The 20151-nt window shown below is 40.4% G+C and overlaps 1 protein-coding gene across 7 annotated transcripts in view; it reads right to left on the reverse strand.

Moving 5' to 3' along the window:
• Window positions 1-20151, reverse strand: part of RIC8B (RIC8 guanine nucleotide exchange factor B) — a 137016-nt gene that overhangs the window by 85439 nt on the left and 31426 nt on the right. For all 7 annotated transcript variants that reach the window (XR_002783682.2, XR_010321704.1, XR_002783674.2 and 4 more), the window contains exon 3: window positions 7430-8038. Coding sequence is in view for 3 of the 7 variants with exons in the window: in XM_023539157.2 (XP_023394925.1) it covers window positions 7430-8038 (609 nt within the window). In the remaining 4 variants the exon portion in view is untranslated. The remainder of the gene's footprint in view (window positions 1-7429; window positions 8039-20151) is intronic.

Consider the following 20151-nt stretch of genomic DNA (forward strand, 5'->3'; position numbering starts at 1 on the left):
ATCTAAAACAGCAAGCAATCTAAATCCCCCCAAATAGGGGATTTGTCAAAGGTGACTAAGGGAATTGTTAAAAAAATTTTTTGGTGCAGAACCCTTTTAATCTCCCAAATGAAATCTTAGATACAACCTAAATTTGAAGAGAAAAAACGACAACAATCAAAAGTGACCTTTCTAAAGTAAGGGTAGAGAACCTGGAACACTGCCCACTCATTCTCCCGTTTACTCCTGCCCAGAGGCTACTCCTAGTAACCTTATGGCTTCAAGGAGCACGTTCATATGTCAGATAATGAAGAATTATGAGGAAAATATACATTAAAACGTGAATAGTGGTAGGGTTACAGGTAATTTTTTTCTTACTGCTTGTATATTTTTTTCTTAGATATTTTAGAATGTTGTTGTTGTTAGGTGCCTTGGAGTCGGCTCTGACTCATAGCGACCCTGTGAGCAACAGAATGAAACACCGCCTGGTCGGTCCTGCGCCATCCCCACAATCCCTGTTATGCTGGAGCTCAATATTGTAGCCACCGTGTCAATCCACCTCGTTGAGGGTCTTCCTCTTTTCCACTGACCCTGTACTCTGCCAAGCATGACGTCCTTCTCCAGGGACTGATCCCTTCTGACAACATGTTCAAAATATTTAAGACGCAGTCTCACCGTCTTTGTTTCTAAGGGGCATTCTGGTTGCACTTCTTTCAAGACAAATTTGTTCATTCTTTGGCAGTCGATGGTATATTCAATATTCTTCGCCAACACCACAATTCAAAGGCGTCAGTTCTTCTTGGGTCTTCTTTATTCATTCTCTAGCTTTCACATGCATATGATGCGATTGAAAATACCATGGCTTGGGTCAGGTGCACCTTAGTCTTCAAGGTCACATCTTTGCTTTTCAACACTTTAAAGAGGTCCTTTGCAGCAGATTTACCCAATGCAATGCGTCTTTTGATTTCTTGACTGCTGCTTCCATGGCTGTTGATTGTGGATCCAAATAAAATGAAATCCTTGACAACTTCAATCTTTTCTCCATTTATCATGATGTTGCTCATTGGGTCCAGTTGTGAGGATTTTTGTTTTTTGTTGAGGTGTAATCCATATGGAAGGCTGTGGTCTTTGATCTTCATTAGTAAGTGCTTCAAGTCCTCTTCACTTTCAGCAAGCAAGGTTGTGTCATCTACATAATGCAGGTTGTTAATGAGTCTTCCTCCAATCCTGATGCCCTGTTCTTCTTCATATAGACCAGCTTCTTGTATTATTTGATTGGTATACAGATTGAATAGGTATAGTGAAAGAATACAACCCTGGCGCACACCTTTCCTGACTTAAAACGAATCAGTATCCCCTTGTTCCGTCTGAACAACTGCCTCTTGATCTATGTAAAGGTTTCTCATGAGTACAATTAAATGTTCTGGAATTCCCATTCTTCGCAATGTTATCCATAATTTGTTATGATCCACACAGTCGAATGCCTTTGTGTAGTCGATAAAACACAGGTAAACATCCTTCTGGTATTCTCTGCTTTCAGCTAGGATCCATCTGACATCAGCAATGATATCCCTAGTTCCAGGACCTCTTCTGAAACCGGCCTGAATTTCTGGCAGTTCCCTGTTCATGTATTGCTGCAGCCGTTTTTGAACAATCTTTAGCAAAATTTTGCTTGTGTGTGATATTAACGATATTGTTCTATAATTTCTGCATTTGGTTGGATCACCTTTTTTGGGAAAAGGCATAAATATACATCTCTTCCAGTCAGTTGCCCAGGAAGCGCTCTTCCATACTTCTTGGCATAGACGCGTGAGCACCTCCAGCACTGCATCCATTTGAGGAAACATAGCAATTGATATTCTGCCAATTCCTGGAGCCTCATTTTTTGCTAACGCCTTCACTGCAGCTTGGACTTCTTCCTTCACTACCATCGGTTCCTGATCATATGCTACCCCTTGAAATGGCTGAACATGAACTAATTCCTCTTGGTATAATGACTGTGTATTCCTTCCATCTTCTTTTGATGGTTCCTGCGCCGCTTAATATCTTCCCCGTTGAAACATTCACTATTGCAACTTGAGGCTTTTTGTTCAGTTCTTTCAGCTTGAGAAATGCTGAGTGTGTTCTTCTCCTTTGGTTTTCTATCTCCAGCTCTTTGCACATGTCTTTGCATGTTTTGTCTTCTCGAGCTGCCCTTTGTAATCTTCTGTTCAGTTCCTTTACTTCATCATTTTTTCCTTCTGCTTTATAGCTGCTCAACATTTGTGAGCAAGTTTCAGAGTCTCCCCTGACATCCATCTTGGTCTCTTCTTTCTTTCCTGTCTTTTCAATGACCTCTTGCTTTCTTCATGGATGATGTCCTTGATGTCATTCCACAACCTGTCTTCGGTCACTGCTATTCAATGTGTCACATCTACTCTTGAGATGGTCTCTAAATTGAGGTGGGATATACTCAAGGACGTACTTTGGCTCTCGTGGACTTCTTCTCATTTTCTTCAGTTTCAGCTTGAACTTGCACATGAGCAACTGATGGTCAGTTCCACAGTCAGTCCCTGGCCTTGTTCTGACTGATGATATTGAGCTTTTCCATCGTCTTTCCACAGATGTAGTCAATTTAATTCCTGTGTGTTCCATCTGGTGAGGTCCATATGCACAGTTACTGTTTATGTTGGTGAAAGAAGGTATTTGCAATGAAGAAGTCGTTGGTCTTGCAAAATCCTATCATTCGATCTCCAGCATTGTTTCTATCACCAAGGCCATATTTCCCAACTACCGACCCTTCTTCGTTTCCAACTTTCGCATTCCAATCAGCAGTGATTATCAATGCATCCTGATTGCACGTTCGATCAATTTCAGACTGCAGCAGCTAATAAAAATCCTCTATTTCTTCATCTCTGGCCTTAGTAGTTGGTGTGTAAATTTGAATAACAGTCGTATTAACAGGTCTTCCTTATAGGCGTATGGATATTATCCTATCACTGACAGCACTGTACTTCAGGATAGATCTTGAAATGTTCTTTTTGACGAAGAATGCAAGACCATTCCTCTTCAAGCTGTCATTCCCAGCATAGTAAACTACATGATTATCTGATTCAAAATGGCCAAAACCAGTCCATTTTGGCTCACTAATGCCTAGGATATCGATGTTTATGCGTTCCGTTTCATCTCTGACGATTTCCAATTTTCCTAGATTCATACTTCGTACATTCCAGGTTCCGATTATTAATGGATGTTTGCAGCTATTTCTTCCCCTTTTGAATCGTGCCACAACAACACAGGAAGGTCCTGAAAGCTTTATTCCATCCACATCATTAAGGTCAACTTTACTTTGAGGAGGCAGCTCTTCTCCAGTTGTCTTTTGAGTGCCTTCCAACCTGGGGGGCTCATCTTCCAGCACTATATCAGGCAATGTTCTGCTACCACTCATAAGGTTTTCACTGGCTAATGCTTTTCAGAAGTAGACTGCCGGGTCCTTCTTTCTAGTCTATCTTAGTCTGGAAGCTCTGCTGAAACCTGTCCTCCACAGGTGACCCTGCTGGTATCTGAATACAGGTGGCATAGCTTCCAGCATCACAGCAACATGTAAGCCCCCACAATACAACAAACTGACAGACACAAGAGGGATTTTAGAATGAGCATGTATTATTTTCATAAGAAAAAATAACATTAGTTATTTTTAAAGTTGGATTCTTCTGTACAGTAAGTTCTCCATATCTCTTCGTGTCAGCTGATATTTTAAAGTATTAACAAATTTTTGGGTGCTTGCGCAATTGAAATGTCTTTTGCCTGACAGTCAAGGAGATACTGAAATCCAAATAACTGGATTCTTTTTTTTTTTTTTTATTGTGCTTTAGGTGAAGGTTTACAGCTGAAGCTAACTTCTCATCCAAAAATTTATACACGTATTTTTTGTGACACAATGTGACAACACACTCCCCCTTTCCACCCTGGGTTCCCTGTGTCCATTCGTCCAGTTCCTGTCCCTTCCTGCCTTCTCATCCTGCTTTTGGACAGGGGTTGCTTATTTGTTCTCATATATTTGACTGAACTAAAAGAAGCATGCCCCTCGTGTATTAATTTTTTTGTTTTATACACCTGTCTAATCTTTGTCTGAAAAGTGGGCTTCAGGAAGTTTCAGTTCTGGGTTAGCAGAGCATCCAGGGGCCGTAGTTTCAGGGGTTCCTCCAGACTCTATCAGACCATTAGGTATGGTCTTTTTACATGAATCTGAATTCTGTTCTACATTTTTCTCCTGTTCTGTCAGGGTAGTCACTGGTTTAGCGAGGCACCATCTACTTCTACCGGTCTCAGGCTGGTGGAGTCCCTGGTCCATGTGTTCCTTTAGTCCTTTGGGCTAGTGTTTTCCTTGTGTCTTTGGTTTTCTTCATTCTCCTTTGTTCTAAGTGGGATGGGACCAATAGATGCCTCTTAGATGGCCACTCGCAAGCTTTTAAGACCCCAAATGCTACTCATCAAAGTGGGAGGTAGAATATTTTCTTTATAAACTATGTTATATAAACTGACCTAGATGTCCCCCAAGACTATGGTCCCCAAACCCCAGCCCCAGCTACTTGGTCCCTCAACGTGTTTGGGTGTGTCTAGGAAACTTCTATGCTTTTGCTTTGGTCCAGTTGTGCTGACTTCCCCTGTATTGTGTGCTGTCCTTCCCTTTACCGAAGTTGACACTTGCCTACTATCTAGTTACTATCTAGTAACTGGATTCTTACTGGCAACTTTCTCTGCATTCTGATTACAGATTTTCTTATTCTAAGTCATGGTACTCACTAAAAAGTACTCTATGCTCTAGTTTCTGTGTCTTTTCACATACTGCTCAATTTCCCAGGAATCCTCATCCCCAGATTCTTCGCACGGCTGTCTCCTCTAAGTCTGCAGAAATCAAGACAGACCTTCAAGTCTTCTTTGATTATACTAAGTATTCTTAGTCATTGCACTGTTTTTGTCCTAGCACTTATAATAATTTAAATTATATATTTGTATACTAATTTATTTCCTGTCTTATCCACAAAACTGAAGTTTCTTGAGACCATGCCTATTACTTGGCTACATATCACACAACACCTAGCATATTTCCTTTGCTGTTGTTGTTAGCTGCCGTTGAGTTAGCCCCTGAGTCGTGGTGACTCCATGCACAGCAGAATGAAATGCTGCCTGGTCCTGTGCCAACCCCATGATCAACTAAGGACTGGACCACTCTGACCCATAAGGTTTTCACTGGCTGATTTTCGGAAGTAGATCGCCCAGTCCTTTCTTCCCAGTCTGTCTTATTCTGAAAGCTCCTCTGAAAGCTGTTCAGTGTCATAGCAACATGCAGACCTCCACTGACAGACAGGTGGGGGCTGTGCATGAGGTGCACTGGCCAGGAATTGAACCCGAGTCTTCCTCATGGAAGGTGCAAATTCTACCACTGAACTTGAATGAATGAATAAATATTGGTTAAAATTTGAATTTGAAGACTCATGAAGACATTCTTGCCTAAGTGGGCTGGCAAAGATCCTGTTTACAATGCTGTTCAAATTTCTGAAAATTTCCATAGTAGCCCAGAGTCCTGTGGACATTTTGTAGGGGCTGTATCAACTGATCCACAACTCACTGCACCAGGCACTAGATCTGAGACGCCTGCTCCAGAGCTACTAATCCTTAATCACATGTCTTTTAGAGAACAAACATTCTGTAACACAGGATGAATGCCTGCCACTTCAACATTTTCTAAAGTTTCTTCTAGCCTCACTTTTATAACTGAAGCACATGAATCAAAACAAAACAAAACAAAAAAATGAACCTGCTGCCATCAAGTCGATTCCAATTCATAGCAACCCTATAGGACTGAGTAGAACTGCCCCATAGGGTTTACAAGGAGCAGCTGATGGATTCAAACTGCCGACCTTTTGGTTAGCAGCCAAGTTCTTAACCGCTGCGCCACCAGGGCTCCCACTAATGAGAGTTAATCTCAATTTACCGATATTTATTTTATGTACTGATTATACAGTCACTGGATTATAAAGCCTTTTTGTCAGGAATCTGAATGGTGTGAGCTACTATTTTGGGCACAATTTAAATAACTGGGGCTCCAACAACGGCAAACCAACAGTCTCAGGGGAGCTCTTACAACTAAATGGGGAACTTAAAAACACCAAAACAAACAGTGTAAAAGAAATAACCATAGAGGGTACCAAATAAGCATAGAGACAACATTTAAATACTTCCAAATATTTGGTTTTAAAGCATAAATGGAGCATGTGGGCTTTCTACATCATCTCCTGCCAAATCCCAGGAAAAACTGACTACACAACAGTCATCTGAAACAGCTGTTAGGTCTGATCTTCAAATATTTGGTTTCAAAATACAGACCTATTTGCACTTTAAAAACTCAGATGGCTGCATACTCCCACTGTAACACCGCACTGAGATAATCCTTTTAAAGTAGGCTGCTGGCCAAAACAGATCTTTATTCATGGGTGAGAACTGATTCAAATGGACAGAGCAAAATGTTAGTCTAAGTCCTAAAGTCAATTGTCAGAAAAAATGATTTGCTCTGGTACTAGAATATTTCTTTCTTTCTTTTTTTTTTTAAAGGTAGGGGCTGAATTTCAACCGTTAAGGTTAAAGAGAGAGGGTAAACGTGAAATATTAAGATTTTAGAAGCAAGGAAAAGGTTTATGTTCACTTCTCTTAAAACTGCTAACTTTCTCGAACTAACTTTCCTACTTAGCATATTGCTTTTGCGGGCACTCAAATACAGACTATCAAATCTGCCTCACTTTGGGTTGCTGGGAGGTTCAAGTCACGGAAAAGGATTTTAGTCTAGAAATAAGAATCAAGTAGTACATAAAACAACCTTTCCCACATGCTGGCATAATTATGCTTGTTTTCCAGGGCTGTGTACAAGCAAGGACATCTAGTTGTAGTCATATACTTCTGACAGTTATTTAACCCTATATACAATAACACCCTAGAAGACCAGGATGATGGGTGATACACACAGCATTTCTGTTCTTCTGAGCCAACATCAATTCTGACTAACTTCAATTGGTTTGATTTATGTTAACTTTTCTCAAGATGGCAGCCACTGAAAATGGCTATAACTTTACGAATCTCATGTTTTGTTTTCCTTCAAATCTTATACTTTTAACCTTGTTCCTGAAAAAGCCACTCTTAAAAAGTAAGTGATAGCAAACTCAGAAACTAACCCTATTTGGCATCTTACAAAACAATATTCCATCTTCACCCTATTCTTCTGATGTTTTGCAAATGGGAAGAATAATACTCTTAGAGGTTAAGAAACATATCCTGGGTCACACAACTGATGAAGGGGGGAACTGCAACCTACTTTTTCCATTTCCCAGTTTATCATTCTTCCCTTATAGCAGCTCTAGGGATGCCCCAGACCAATTAAATTCCAGGTAGATAAGAACACCTTTCTCAACCTTACCTCTTTATGCACCTTCCAACTGTCTACTGTCACATTGAAGAGAGCTTTGAGGGCCTCAATGGCACAGTCTGTCTCCTGAGGTGAGAGAGGAGGTCCATTATGGTCTATGGCCGATTCATACTCATCGGTCCACTTGATGCTAAAGGCACTTTCCAAGATCTGGGTTAGCAGCGGTAGTCCCTGGAGCTCATAGCGCAACTGTGACCTGATGTCGGTGTGCAAAAGTGATAGGAGGAAGAGCAAGCGCAAGTCAAAGCATTTAATGTCATTGATAAACTTTCGGTCCTTGCACTTTCTCAAAAGGTTACAGAGCTTTGCAGCAAGGTTAAGTTCCAGGCTGAGCTGCTGTGCCATCTGACTGTTGAACACTATGTTACACAGACATTTTAACGACTCCACAATAACTGGGAACTCTGACACCTTCTCCAAAGAATCATCCGACTCATTTAGCTTGGCTAGTCGCAGCAGTATCTGCATATTTTCCTTGGTTGTTACAGGAACTAAAATCTTTTTGTCTCTGGAGAGAATGCGGAGAACTTCCAGGCAGGACACTTGACATGTTGTTGGGATGTCCTTTACAAGGACTTTAAATATGCCTTCACAGAGTTTCTGAAAAACAAGAATGAGTTTCAAAAATCATTTAGTTCAAACGATTAAAAACAGAATGTTTCTCTACCAGTTTAACAGCAGTTAAGGATCTGGCTAGAAAAGGTTTTTATTTATCACGGAATGTTAGCACTGGAAGAAACCTTATGTTCGGTGCACTTCTTTTACTTTTGTTGTTGTTGTTGTTCTTGGCTGCCATTGAGTCAATTCTGACTCATGGTGACTCCGCATGCGCAGAGTAGAGCTGCTCCACAGGGTTTTCAAGGCTTTGACTATTCAGAAGCAGATCACCAGGCCTATCTTCCAAGGCACCTGGAGGTGGGTTTGAACCATCAACCTTTTCAGGTAAACCCTGAAGGGTTTGTTAAGACACAGACAACGGGACCTCACCCCCAGTGTTTCTGATTCAGTAGGGCTGGGGTAGGGCCTGAGATCTGCATATCTAACAAGTTTCCAGTTGATGCTGCTGCTGCTGCTGCTGCTTCTGCTGCTGGTTCAAAAGTCACATTCTGAGAGCCACTGAATAATGGCTAACAATGACATAGCTTGGACATTAGTGGGTAGGGGACTGGAGAAAAACTGACTAGATGAGCACTGAAAAGGTGGAGCTGAAATCCATCACCACATATACTTTAACCTCTCCTTGACTTCTCTGTGCTGAAGATATATGTAAGGGTGGCATGGACGTGTATGGAATGTGCCTGGTCACATCATCTTTCTTAACTTAAATGTGAAAAACTACTAGACGTGTGAAGCACATTACCATCAGTGGTCCTGGGCTTGAAACTTGTTCAACCTGCCACGGACTCTATAACCCTAAGAGTGTGGTGATTAAGAACACGGGTTCTGGATTTAAGTGATTACCTAAGGGCACTTGGCTAAGAGGTGGAAGGCCAGGCCTCAATGCAGATAATCTGGCTCCAATATAATTTACGCTATAGATGTCAATGATCATACCCTAACTGTCTCCCATTTATTAACTGTGATCTTGAGGATGTCACTTCATTAGGCCTCTTTCTTCATTTACACCATGCATTGTGACTCAGTGTGCTCTAAGGCAACTTTCTTCTAGCTCCAGGATGACAGGCTTTTCACTCTGAATCTGCAAAACTAGGATGGGCTTGGGCTTTAGGTAGGAAACAAGCGGAACATGCCACGAAGATTGTGTGAGCATTCAAATGATTTATCACATGATTCATACACTGTCTTAAGGAGTGATTTCTAAAAATAAAAGTCAAGTTTTGTACATAAAATGTCTTTGCTTAAAAGATTGACGTTACAGTTTGTCCACTACACTCTGACAGCCTAATAAAGGCTGTCAGGGAACACCTTCTAAACAAGTACTACTCGAAAGTGCTGTCTACAGACTGGTGCCAGTTTACAAACTGTTAGTGAGCCGTGTTGCTATAGGTACAAAAATTGAGGGTATGCATTTAGAAATTTTTATAGTAGTTTGACTTTGCTGTGATATCCAAGGATGTGATTCTTTTGTTTTTTTTTTTTATAATTCGCTCTATTACAGTTTTTAAAAAAATATCGAGCTATTGTAAACTAGGGACAAACAACAACCACCCCAGTCCTTCATCATAAATAACTTCAGAAGCATTGTTTTAGACAATTTTTATCCCTTTTAAGTTTTCTTCAACTATAAAACCAAAGTAGTAAACCTAACACAGACCACATAGTAATGAGTAAATAATATAAAACTTCATAAACATGCTTACCTAAGACTTAATGTAATTTTTAAGCATATGGTGAAAACTGACAGTTGCCCACCAAAATTCATTCTCTCCTTATATAGTAACAGAACTGTAGAGAGACCCTCAGCTGCCTAGTTATATCATATTTCCCAATAGCTCTTCATGATCATGTGACTGAGCTCTTGCCAATGGAATATAGGTAGACATGTTGTATGCCATTTCCAGGTCTCGGTCTTTAAGACAGTAAGCAGCCTTCTCCGCATTCTTGTCCCCTTCTACAGCCTAGCACTAGATGTGGTAGCCCAGCCTACACCACGACAATGCCCAGATGTTGAAGCATGACTTGATGACTTGGAAAGAAACCAAGTCCCCGGAGAAATTCAGAGTACAGCCTCCCACCTGCCTGGTTGATCACCTCAGAACTGTTATTTGAAAAGGTAATAAACATCTATTTTCCTAACCACTTCTATCTTGGGGTATCTTTGAAATATGATGTCCCATCAATGCCCCAGAAGAACCTCTTGTGCCATCATTCCATAGGTAACAGTGTTATATTTAATCTCAATAACTAAGCAACTATTCCCTATATCTAATACCAGGAATTAGGCCAACTTGGCCTGGTTGTGCCATGGCTGGTTTATATATTCATTTGTTCATTTATTCATCCACCCATCAAGAATTCCCCGAGTCTATTTAATAAATCCAAGGTAATGTTCCTGGCACTGGAGACACAATGGAGAACATCTAAGGAACTTAAAGTCTAGTGTGAGAGAATTACAAAGAAACACAAGTTACGGAATAATACAGTAAGTGTTCTGATAGATTTAAGCCAGGGTTTTTCAACCTGGATGCTACTGACATTTTGTACTGGACAATTCTTTGTTGTGGTAGGCTGCCCTGTGCACTGCAGGATATTCAGTTAACATCCCCAGCCTCCACCTGATTGATACCAGTAACACCCCCACATACTTAAAGACAATCAAGAATGTCACCAGAAATTGCCAAATGTCTCCTCAGGAGCAAAACTGCTCCCCATTAAGAACTACTGACCTATATGGTTCTATGACAATACAAATCTAAGGCACTGAATACAACCTTATGGGAAATGGACCAATTCAGGGAAAAATTTCCTAAGGAAGCAGCATCTAAGTTAACACTTGAAATGTACAGGTGTAATTTTTATTCAGTCATTTCATAAATATTTGCAGTGCCTAATATATTCAAGGCTCTATACTAGATGGTAAGTGTACAGTGGTGAACAAAACATAAAATTTTGGTGTTATGGAGATTATAGTCTAATGGAGGAGACAGATAACAAACAAACAAGTAAATACATAATTAAGATGTTACTAAATTTTATAAAGGAAATGAACGAGATGCTGTGATAGAGAATAACTGGAGAGAGGCTCAATTTCAGAAACAGTGAAATTTAAGCCAATTCTGATGGTGAGAAGCTGCTAAATGTGCAAAGAGTAGAAGAATATTGCAGGCAGAGTCTAGTATGTTTAAGGTCCTGAAAAGCCAGTGTGAGTGATGTTACAGGCAGAGTGCTGTGACAAGAAACTGGGGAGCAAGCAGAAACCAGATCATGGGGAGTCTTACAGGCTATGATAACGAGATTAGGCTTTAGTTTAGATGCTACAGACAGTCAGTAAAGGAGTTTAAGCAAAGGGGATTTATAATCCAATTAAAATTTGTAAAAGATCACATTGGCTGCTCTGTGGAAAATGAATTGGGGAACAAATGTGGCTTCAACTAGAGTGGCAGCAGTGGAGAGGGGAGAGATGGGAATGAATCTGATATTTTAGAGGGAAAGTCAATAGGACTTGCTGATTTATTGTTTGTGAGGGAGAGGGAGGTGTTTGGCTTGTTTGGCTTCAGCAATATAGTGCCATATACTGAAAAGAACACGACTGGGTAAAGAAAAGCTTTTCAGGAAAATCCTGTGTAACACATTAAGTTTGAGATGCCTACGGGAAGTCAAATAGGAAGCTGGATGTACGTGGCTGGAGCCCTAAGCAACCACCTGGGCCAAACCTTCTATATGAGTGAGGGCATTTCAAACTACAGGAATGGATGAAATCACATAGAGAAAAACACATGATGAAAATGGAGGCTAAAACAGAGCCTTGAGAAATGCCAATGCTGAGAGGCTGGGAGGAGGAAGAGATGGTAAAATTGGGAAGAATCAGTCAGAGGCAAAAGGAAATTTAGGAGTCTGGTGTCTTGGGGCCCTGGTGGCAGAGTGGTTAAAACACTCAACTGCTAACCAAAAGATCAGTGGTTCAAACCCACCAGCTACTCCGTGGGAGAAAGATGTGGCAGTCTGCTTCCCTTCTGTATAGACATAAACTTGGAAATCCTATGGGGCAGTTCTACTATGTCCTACAGGGGTTGTTAGGAATTGGAATTGACTCAGTGGCAGTGGGTTTGTTGGGTTTTTTTGTTTGTTTGTTTTTGGTGTCTTGGAAGATAACACAGGAAAGGATTTTATGGAGGGAATGGTGTCATGGATTGAATTGTGTTCCGCAAAAATACCTGTCAGCTTGGTTAGGTCATGATTCCCAATATTGTATGACTGTCCACCATTTTGTCATCTGATGTGGTTTCCCCATGTGTTGTAAATCCTGTCTCTACGATGTTGATGACATGGGATTACCGGCAGTTACGTAAACACAACCTTTAAGATTAGATTACGTTTTAAGTCAATCTCTCTTGAGATATAAAAGAGAGAAGAGAGCAGAGAGACATGGTGACCTCATACCACCAAGAAAGCAACACTGGGAGCAGAGCGCGTCCTTTGGACCTCAAGTTCCCGTGCTGAGAAGCTCCTCAACCAGGGGAAGGCTGATGACAAGGACCTTCCTCCAGAGTCGACCAAGAGAGAAAGCTTTCTCTTCAAGCTGGAGCCCTGAATTTGGACTTCCAGCCTACTAGACCGTGAGAGAATAAATTTCTCTTTGTTAAAGCTTTCACTTGTTGTATTCCTGTTATAGCAGCTGTAGATGACTAAGACAAATGGTCAACTTTCAAATGCTGATGAAAGAGAAAGTAGGGTAAGGACAAAGGTCTTTGGATTTGGCAACAGATTACCTGTGATGTTGATAAAAGCAACTGCTGAAGAATATTTAGCCAAAAACCAAACCTGTTGCTGTTGAGTTGAATGAGACTCATAGCGACCCTACAGGAGATGAGAAAGTGGAGAGAGAAGTACACTTTTCAAGACACGTGGTTATAAGGAAAGCAGAGAAATGGGACGGTAACACGAGGGAAGATAAAGTCAAGAGAGGTTGTTTCCTTTTCTTTCAAAGAGAGGATATACTAGTGCATGTCTATATGAGGAAGGGAATGAACAGTCTGGAATTAATCCAGAGGGCAACGGGCAGTCTACTGCAGGGTGTTCAGCAGGTGAATGATATTAGATTTGTACTTTGGAAATGTCACTCTAATGGTAACCTAGAGGATGTATAAGAAAAGGGAGTAGGACCAGAAGTAGAGAGATCAGTTAAGAGGCTGTTACAATTGTTCAAGTGAATTCAGATAAAAATTAATAGATTAATTTAGAATAGACATAGGCCAATGACTAAATAAACGAATCAAAATGAAACAAGTCAACAGAGAAAATGAACACTACGAAAGACAAGTACTAATGTTTGTTTTATTTACAAGGAACAGGAAAATGCAGTAATTCTCCAGTTTGAGCTGGAAAGACGGGCAGGGTACACACAGCATAGGTGCTGAGTTCAACCTGGCAGTAATCCCACAATAACCACCGGCCAGAAAGAGCCAAAGAGCCAAACAAAATGAGTACAATTTCCACAGTCAGAATACTAAGAGGTAGAAGGGCTATCGTGATCACCTAATATCAACAAACACTATTAGTGCAAAAGGTTCTATAAAAAATGGGCCTTGAGGTCAAATAAGTTTGGGAAATTTACAAAGCATATTAAAATATTAAAGATTCCTAGATGAACTGTGAGGGGGGAAAACCTATGTAATTTTGTTAAATTTAGTATTTCCTTCATTTATTTGACCAAGGAATCCTTGTTAAAAAATAACACCTAATAACATACTCCAACCAACCAACTGCTGTTGAGTCAACTCCAGTTTATGGTGAACTCAAGGGCAGCAGAGTGAAGCTGTGCTCCACAGGGTTTTCAGCAGCAAACATTCCAGAAGTAGATCACCAGGCCTTTCTTCTGAGGCACCTGTGTGGACTCGAGCCACCAACCTTTTGGTTAGCAGTTAAGCACATTAACCATTCCTATCACCCAAAGATAATATATTCAGAACCAGAAAATCTCTCTCAGCTTACAGATATGAAAACTGACTCCCAGAAAGGTTATGTGCGATTAAGGTAGCACAAAAAGATACAACAGAAAAGGAGAATCGAACTCTTAGTTAACCGTCCTACTCTTTTCATTCTGGTGTGTACCAATACACAAAAAATAAAGCAAAAATGGGTACACTGAACATTAAAAGCAATCTTAAGCTAGGCCCTGTGAAGAGAATTATTGAGGACCAATTTTTTCTCCTTAAATAAACAGACCTACATCCTTGAATAGGGTTCTACTAACTTTTTTCTTATGTTTCTACTCTTCTCTTGTAGTGGTAGTGGAATACCTATCCCTGCAGTCTGCCACTTTCTCTTTAATAAGAACAGACAGACTCCCACCCCCACACCCCATTATGGCTACAATGTTAGCCACATGCTTGATTTGTGTTCCCACTAGGATCAACCAGTATTCCTATCGTGATGGGATAGGACTCTGCTCTCAAAATAGGCTACGCACATTTATCTGGGAGATGTGGCACAGTGCCAGAGATACTTAAAGTCACAGGGCAATCCTGGTGCATCTTCTTGAACCACTATTTTAACCAAAAGATTTATTTTCTACATAAAAATAAACAAATGTATTACAAATCACAATATAAGCCACATGAATTTTTAAGATAAAAAGAAAAAGAGATGTCAAAGGAATTTTATTAAGGTAGGCTCCTCTGGATGATGCCTCCCTGGCCTCTGAAGGTTATGCCTACACTCTCCTCTGATGGACATCACTGGATATATATTCCAGGGATCTAATTTTAGTTCTTAACTAGAGATGAAGGTCAGCCACCTAAATCTGACAGTTCTAAACTTTTACTCTCTGTGTACAGCACACCTGAGAGGGTGAGTGTGTGTGTGTGTGTGTGTGTGTGTGTGTGTGTGTGAAAGAGAGGGAGTGTGTGCAAGCAAGCATGGGAGGGAGGAGAGAATGTAATAAATTCCAAAATAAGCTTACTATAATTAAAAGTCGCTATGAGTCGGAATCCACTCGATGGCACTGGGTTCTGGGTTTTATAATTAAAAGCTGCAACAATGTTACTAGTCCCAGAGGACAAACATATTCAAAAATTGTTTTATAAAAACACTATACAGTCAATGACCTTCTGCCAGAATTCCAAAATATGCTTATAATAAAAGTTAGAAAAATAGGATTCTAAAGGTCAAATTTGGAATTTCTTTATAAAAAGCTAAAGATGACATTTTCTATATGAATACTCATTAAGCTGGGTCCATACACATATAGCTTAATGTTACACACACACTCCTTTGGGTTTTTTCCTACCTGCAGTATGGGAGGCAATGGTAATCCTAACTTTTTATTTAATGGACACTGCCCTGGTGAATAAGGTTTTATCTTACTTCCAAAATTTCATCTCTGGGTTCCATTCTTGCACATGTGCATTTTTCAGCAATACAATCCTTTTGGCTATGTTCTCTATATACTGTGATCCTGCCAAAAAGACTAAAAGGAGAGTTCAGGGTAATAACAATGTGTAAGTCTGGTTCAAGTTTGTTTGCTAATTAGCAATCCTGAGAAAGAGATGTTACATCATCAAGAGTTCATTAATAGATGTAAAAGACAGCTTAGGTGTAAATAAACAAAACCAAACGAATCAGCTGCTGTATGGATTAAACCGTGTCCCCAAAAATATGTGTGGTAGACCCTAACCTCTATGCCTGTGGTTACAACCCCATTTGGGAATGGATTGTCTTTGTTAGGTTAATGAGACAGGATCAGTATAGGGTGTATCTTGAGTCAATCTCCTAAACGCAAACTAGCAAGCAGAGATGGGGGAAGAGAGATGCCAAGCCCCATGAAGATCTCCCAGGAGCAGAAGCTTAAAAAGACAAGAACCTTCCTCCAGAGCTGACAGAGAAAGACTTCCCTTAGAGCCAGCACTCTGAATTCAAACTAAAAGCCTCCTCAAGTGTGAGATAATAAACTTGCTTGTTAAAGCCACCCATGCATGGTATTTCTGTTATAGCAGCACTAGGTGACATAGAATTTGGTACTGACAGTAGGGTGCTGCTCCAACAAATATCTACAATGTGGAAGTGGTTTTGGAATTGGGTAATGAGTAGAGACTGGAAGAGTTTTAAGGTGCCCCGCTGGCATAGTGGTTAAGTGCTTGGCTGCTAACCAAAAGGTCAGCAGTTCAAATCCGCCAGCTGCTCCTTGGAAACCGTATGGGGCAGTTCTACTCTGTCCTACCGAGTTGCTACGAGTCAGAGCTGACTTGATGGCAACGGGTTTGGTTTGTTTTTAACAGTAAAAGCCTAAACTGTCAAGAAAAGACAATCTTGGTAGTATTTGGACACCAAAGGCAATTCTGGTGAAGGCTTAGAAGGAAGTGAAGAGAGCTACAGAGAAAGTCTCCATCATCTTAGAAAATAAATATGGCACTAGCAACAGAACACTGCTAGAAATGTGGACGTTAAATGTGCTTATGGTGAGGCTTTAACAGAAAATAATGAACATGTGACTGGACAATGGCAGAAGGGCAGTGCATTTTATGCAGTAGCAAAGAACTTGCCTGAATTACGTTCAAAAGTTTGCTGGAAGGTAGAACTTGTAAGTGATAAACTTGGATACTTGGCTGAGGACATCTCTAAGCAAGATCTTAAAGAGGCCACGTGGTTTCTCCTTGCCGCTTATAGTAAAATGCGAGAGGAAAGAGATGAACTTAAAAACAAACTGTGAGAAATGAAAACTGAACTTAAAGATTTGGAAAATTCTGTTATACAAACTAAGGATACGTGTCCTAGAATGTTCACCAAAGATGTGGTTATACAATACTTTGTTAAAGAAATTAAGCCATGACTGATGGATCTAACCAACTAACACAGCAGAAAACCCATCAGCTTAGACTGAAGGGGAGAGAGAAAGAGTGAAAGAAAGTACGCTGTCTGCCTCTTGGAATTCTACAGGCAAAAAAGAGGTCAAAGGAGCTACATTTGTTGTCCTCCAAGAAAAGAAAAGGACCATCCCTGGAGCAGCCTGGAGATCAGCAGAGCTGTTGGAAGGAGCACAGGAAGTAGGGCCTTCTTGTTTTCAAAGGGTGGGGCCACGATCTCCCGGATCTCAAAGGGTGGGGCCACAGCCTTCTAGGTTTCAAAGAGTCGAATCTTCGCCAACTTGGTTCCAAAGTGTGGACCTGTTAAGGTCTGCTAGGAGGTATGGCCAATGCCCAAACTGAGCGGGTGGGGTTGGCATTCAGATGGACTAGGAAAATGGGACTACCCAAAGCCAAGGGAGCAGAGTTGCCATCCCAGTGCAGCAGAGCTGAAGCCAGGGGATGAGGGGGCTCCACCCAGAATCCAGAGAGCATGGCCAGCACCCAGAATCTAGAGGCTGAGGCCCTTGCCCAGATGGTCCCAAAGAGCAGAGGATTATTTTCAAGCCTTGAAAGCTAATGTAAATTGTCCTGTTAGGTTCTGGATTTGCTTGGCGCCTGTTATCCCTTCTTTCCCTCCAATTTCTCCCATTTTTAATAGATATGTCTACCTTGTGTGTGTTCCACCATTGTACTCTGGAAACAGATAATGTAGTCTGGGTTTCACAGGTTCACAGATGAAGAGGAATTTTGTCCTGAGAGAGAATACATCTGAAGTCTCACCTGTATTTGATTTAGATGATTCGGAAAATGTGATTTGGGGCTTGGAGTTGATTTAAGGCTTTTAGGATGATGTGATGGGGTAAATGTGTTTTGCATATGGGAAGGACATGAATTTTTGTAGGCCAAAGGGTTGAATGTCATGGATTCAACTATGTCCCCCCAAAATTTGTGTTGTAAATTCTAAACTCTATGCCTGTGGTTATAATCCCAATAGGGAATGTGCTGTCTTTGTTATGTTAATGAGACAGAATTAGTGTAGAGTGTATCTTGAGTCTATCTCTCTTATGATATAAAAGAAATTAAACACAAGCTAGTGAGCAGAGATGGGGGGAAGAGAGATGCCAAGTCCCATGAAGATCGCCCAAGAGTAGGCGCTAAGAGACAAGGACCTTCCTCCCGAGATAGGGGAAGACTGATGCCAAACCACATGGGTACCTTCAAGGAACCAGGAAACAGATGCTGAAGAGACAAGGACCTTCCCACAGAGGTGACAGAGAGAAAAATCCTTCCCCTAGAGCTGGAGCCCTGAATTCAGACTTCTAGCCTCCTAAACTGTGAGAAAATGAACTTTGTTTGTTAAAGCCATCCACTCGTAGTATTCTGTTATAGCAGCATTAGATAACTAAGACCCTTCCTTTCTTGACTGAAGGCAGAAATAGGTATGCCCAAGCTTTTTACTTCTTGTCAAACATAGTATCAGACAACTCTGTCTCTTTCTCTTACTACTTAAAAAAGAGTCTACACTTCAACACACCACTTTCGGAGAAGGACAGGACATCCAGTAAGAAGCTCAATAGAGACACGGAAGACCTACTTACAACAATCAACCAACTTGACCTCATTGACTTATACAGAACTCTCCACCCAACTGCTGCAAAGTATACTTTTTTTTCTAGCGCACATGGAACATTCTCTAGAATAGACCACATATTAGGTCATAAAACAAACCTTTGCAGAGTCCAAAACATCGAAATATTACAAAGCATCTTCTCAGACCACAAGGCAATAAAACTAGAAATCAATAACAGAAAAACTAGGGAAAAGAAATCAAATACTTGGAAACCGAACAATACCCTCCTGAAAAAAGACTGGGTTATAGAAGACATCAAGGAGGGAATATGGAAATTCATAGAATGCAACGAGAATGAAAATACTTCCTATCAAAACCTCTGGGACACAGCAAAAGCAGTGCTCAGAGGCCAATTTATATCGATAAACGCACACATACAAAAAGAAGAAAGAGCCCAAATCAGAGAACTGACCTACAACTTGAACAAATAGAAAGTGAGCAACAAAAGAATCCATCAGGCACCAGAAGAAAACAAATAATAAAAATTAGAGCTGAACTAAATGAATTAGAGAACAGAAAAACAATTGAAAGAATTAACAAAGCCAAAAGCTGGTTCTTTGAAAAAATTAACCAAATTGATAAACCATTGGCTAGACTGACTAAAGAAATACAGAAAAGGAAACAAATAACCTGAATAAGAAACGAGAAGGACCACATCACAACAGAACCAAATGAAATTAAAAGAATCATTTCAGATTACTATGAAAAATTGTACTCTAACAAATTTGAAAACCTAGAAGAAATGGATGAATTCCTGGAAAAACACTACCTACCTAAACTAACACATTCAGAAGTAGAACAACTAAACAGACCCAAAACAAAAAAAGAGATTGAAACGGTAATCAAAAAACTCCCAACAAAAAAAAGCCCCGGCCCGGATGGCTTCACTGCAGAGTTCTACCAAACTTTCAGAGAAGAGTTAACACCACTACTTCTGAAGGTATTCCAAAGCATAGAAAATGACAGAATACTACCCAACTCATTCTATGAAGCCACCATCTCCCTGATACCAAAACCAGGTAAAGACATTACAAAAAACGAAAATTATAGACCTATATCCCTCATGAACATAGATGCAAAAATCTTCAACAAAATTCTAGCCAATAGAATCCAACAAAACATCAAAAAAATAATTCACCACGATCAAGTGGGATTTATACCAGGTATGCAAGGCTGGTTTAATATCAGAAAAACCATTAATGTAATCCATCACATAAATAAAACAAAAGACAAAAACCACATGATCTTATCAATTGATGCAGAAAAGGCATTTGACAAAGTCCAACACCCATTTATGATAAAAACTCTCACCAAAATAGGAATTGAAGGAAAATTCCTCAACATAATAAAGGGCATCTATGCAAAGCCAACAGCCAATATCACTCTAAATGGAGAGAACCTGAAAGCATTTCCCTTGAGAACGGGAACCAGACAAGGATGCCCTTTATCACCGCTCTTATTCAACATCGTGCTGGAAGTCCTAGCCAGGGCAATTAGGCTAGACAAAGAAATAAAAGGTATCCGGATTGGCAAGGAGGAAGTAAAGTTATCACTATTTGCAGATGACATGATCTTATACACAGAAAACCCTAAGGAATCCTCCAGAAAACTACTGAAAC

This window comes from Loxodonta africana, chromosome 4 (assembly GCF_030014295.1).
Source record: "Loxodonta africana isolate mLoxAfr1 chromosome 4, mLoxAfr1.hap2, whole genome shotgun sequence".
NCBI lineage: Eukaryota > Metazoa > Chordata > Mammalia > Proboscidea > Elephantidae > Loxodonta > Loxodonta africana.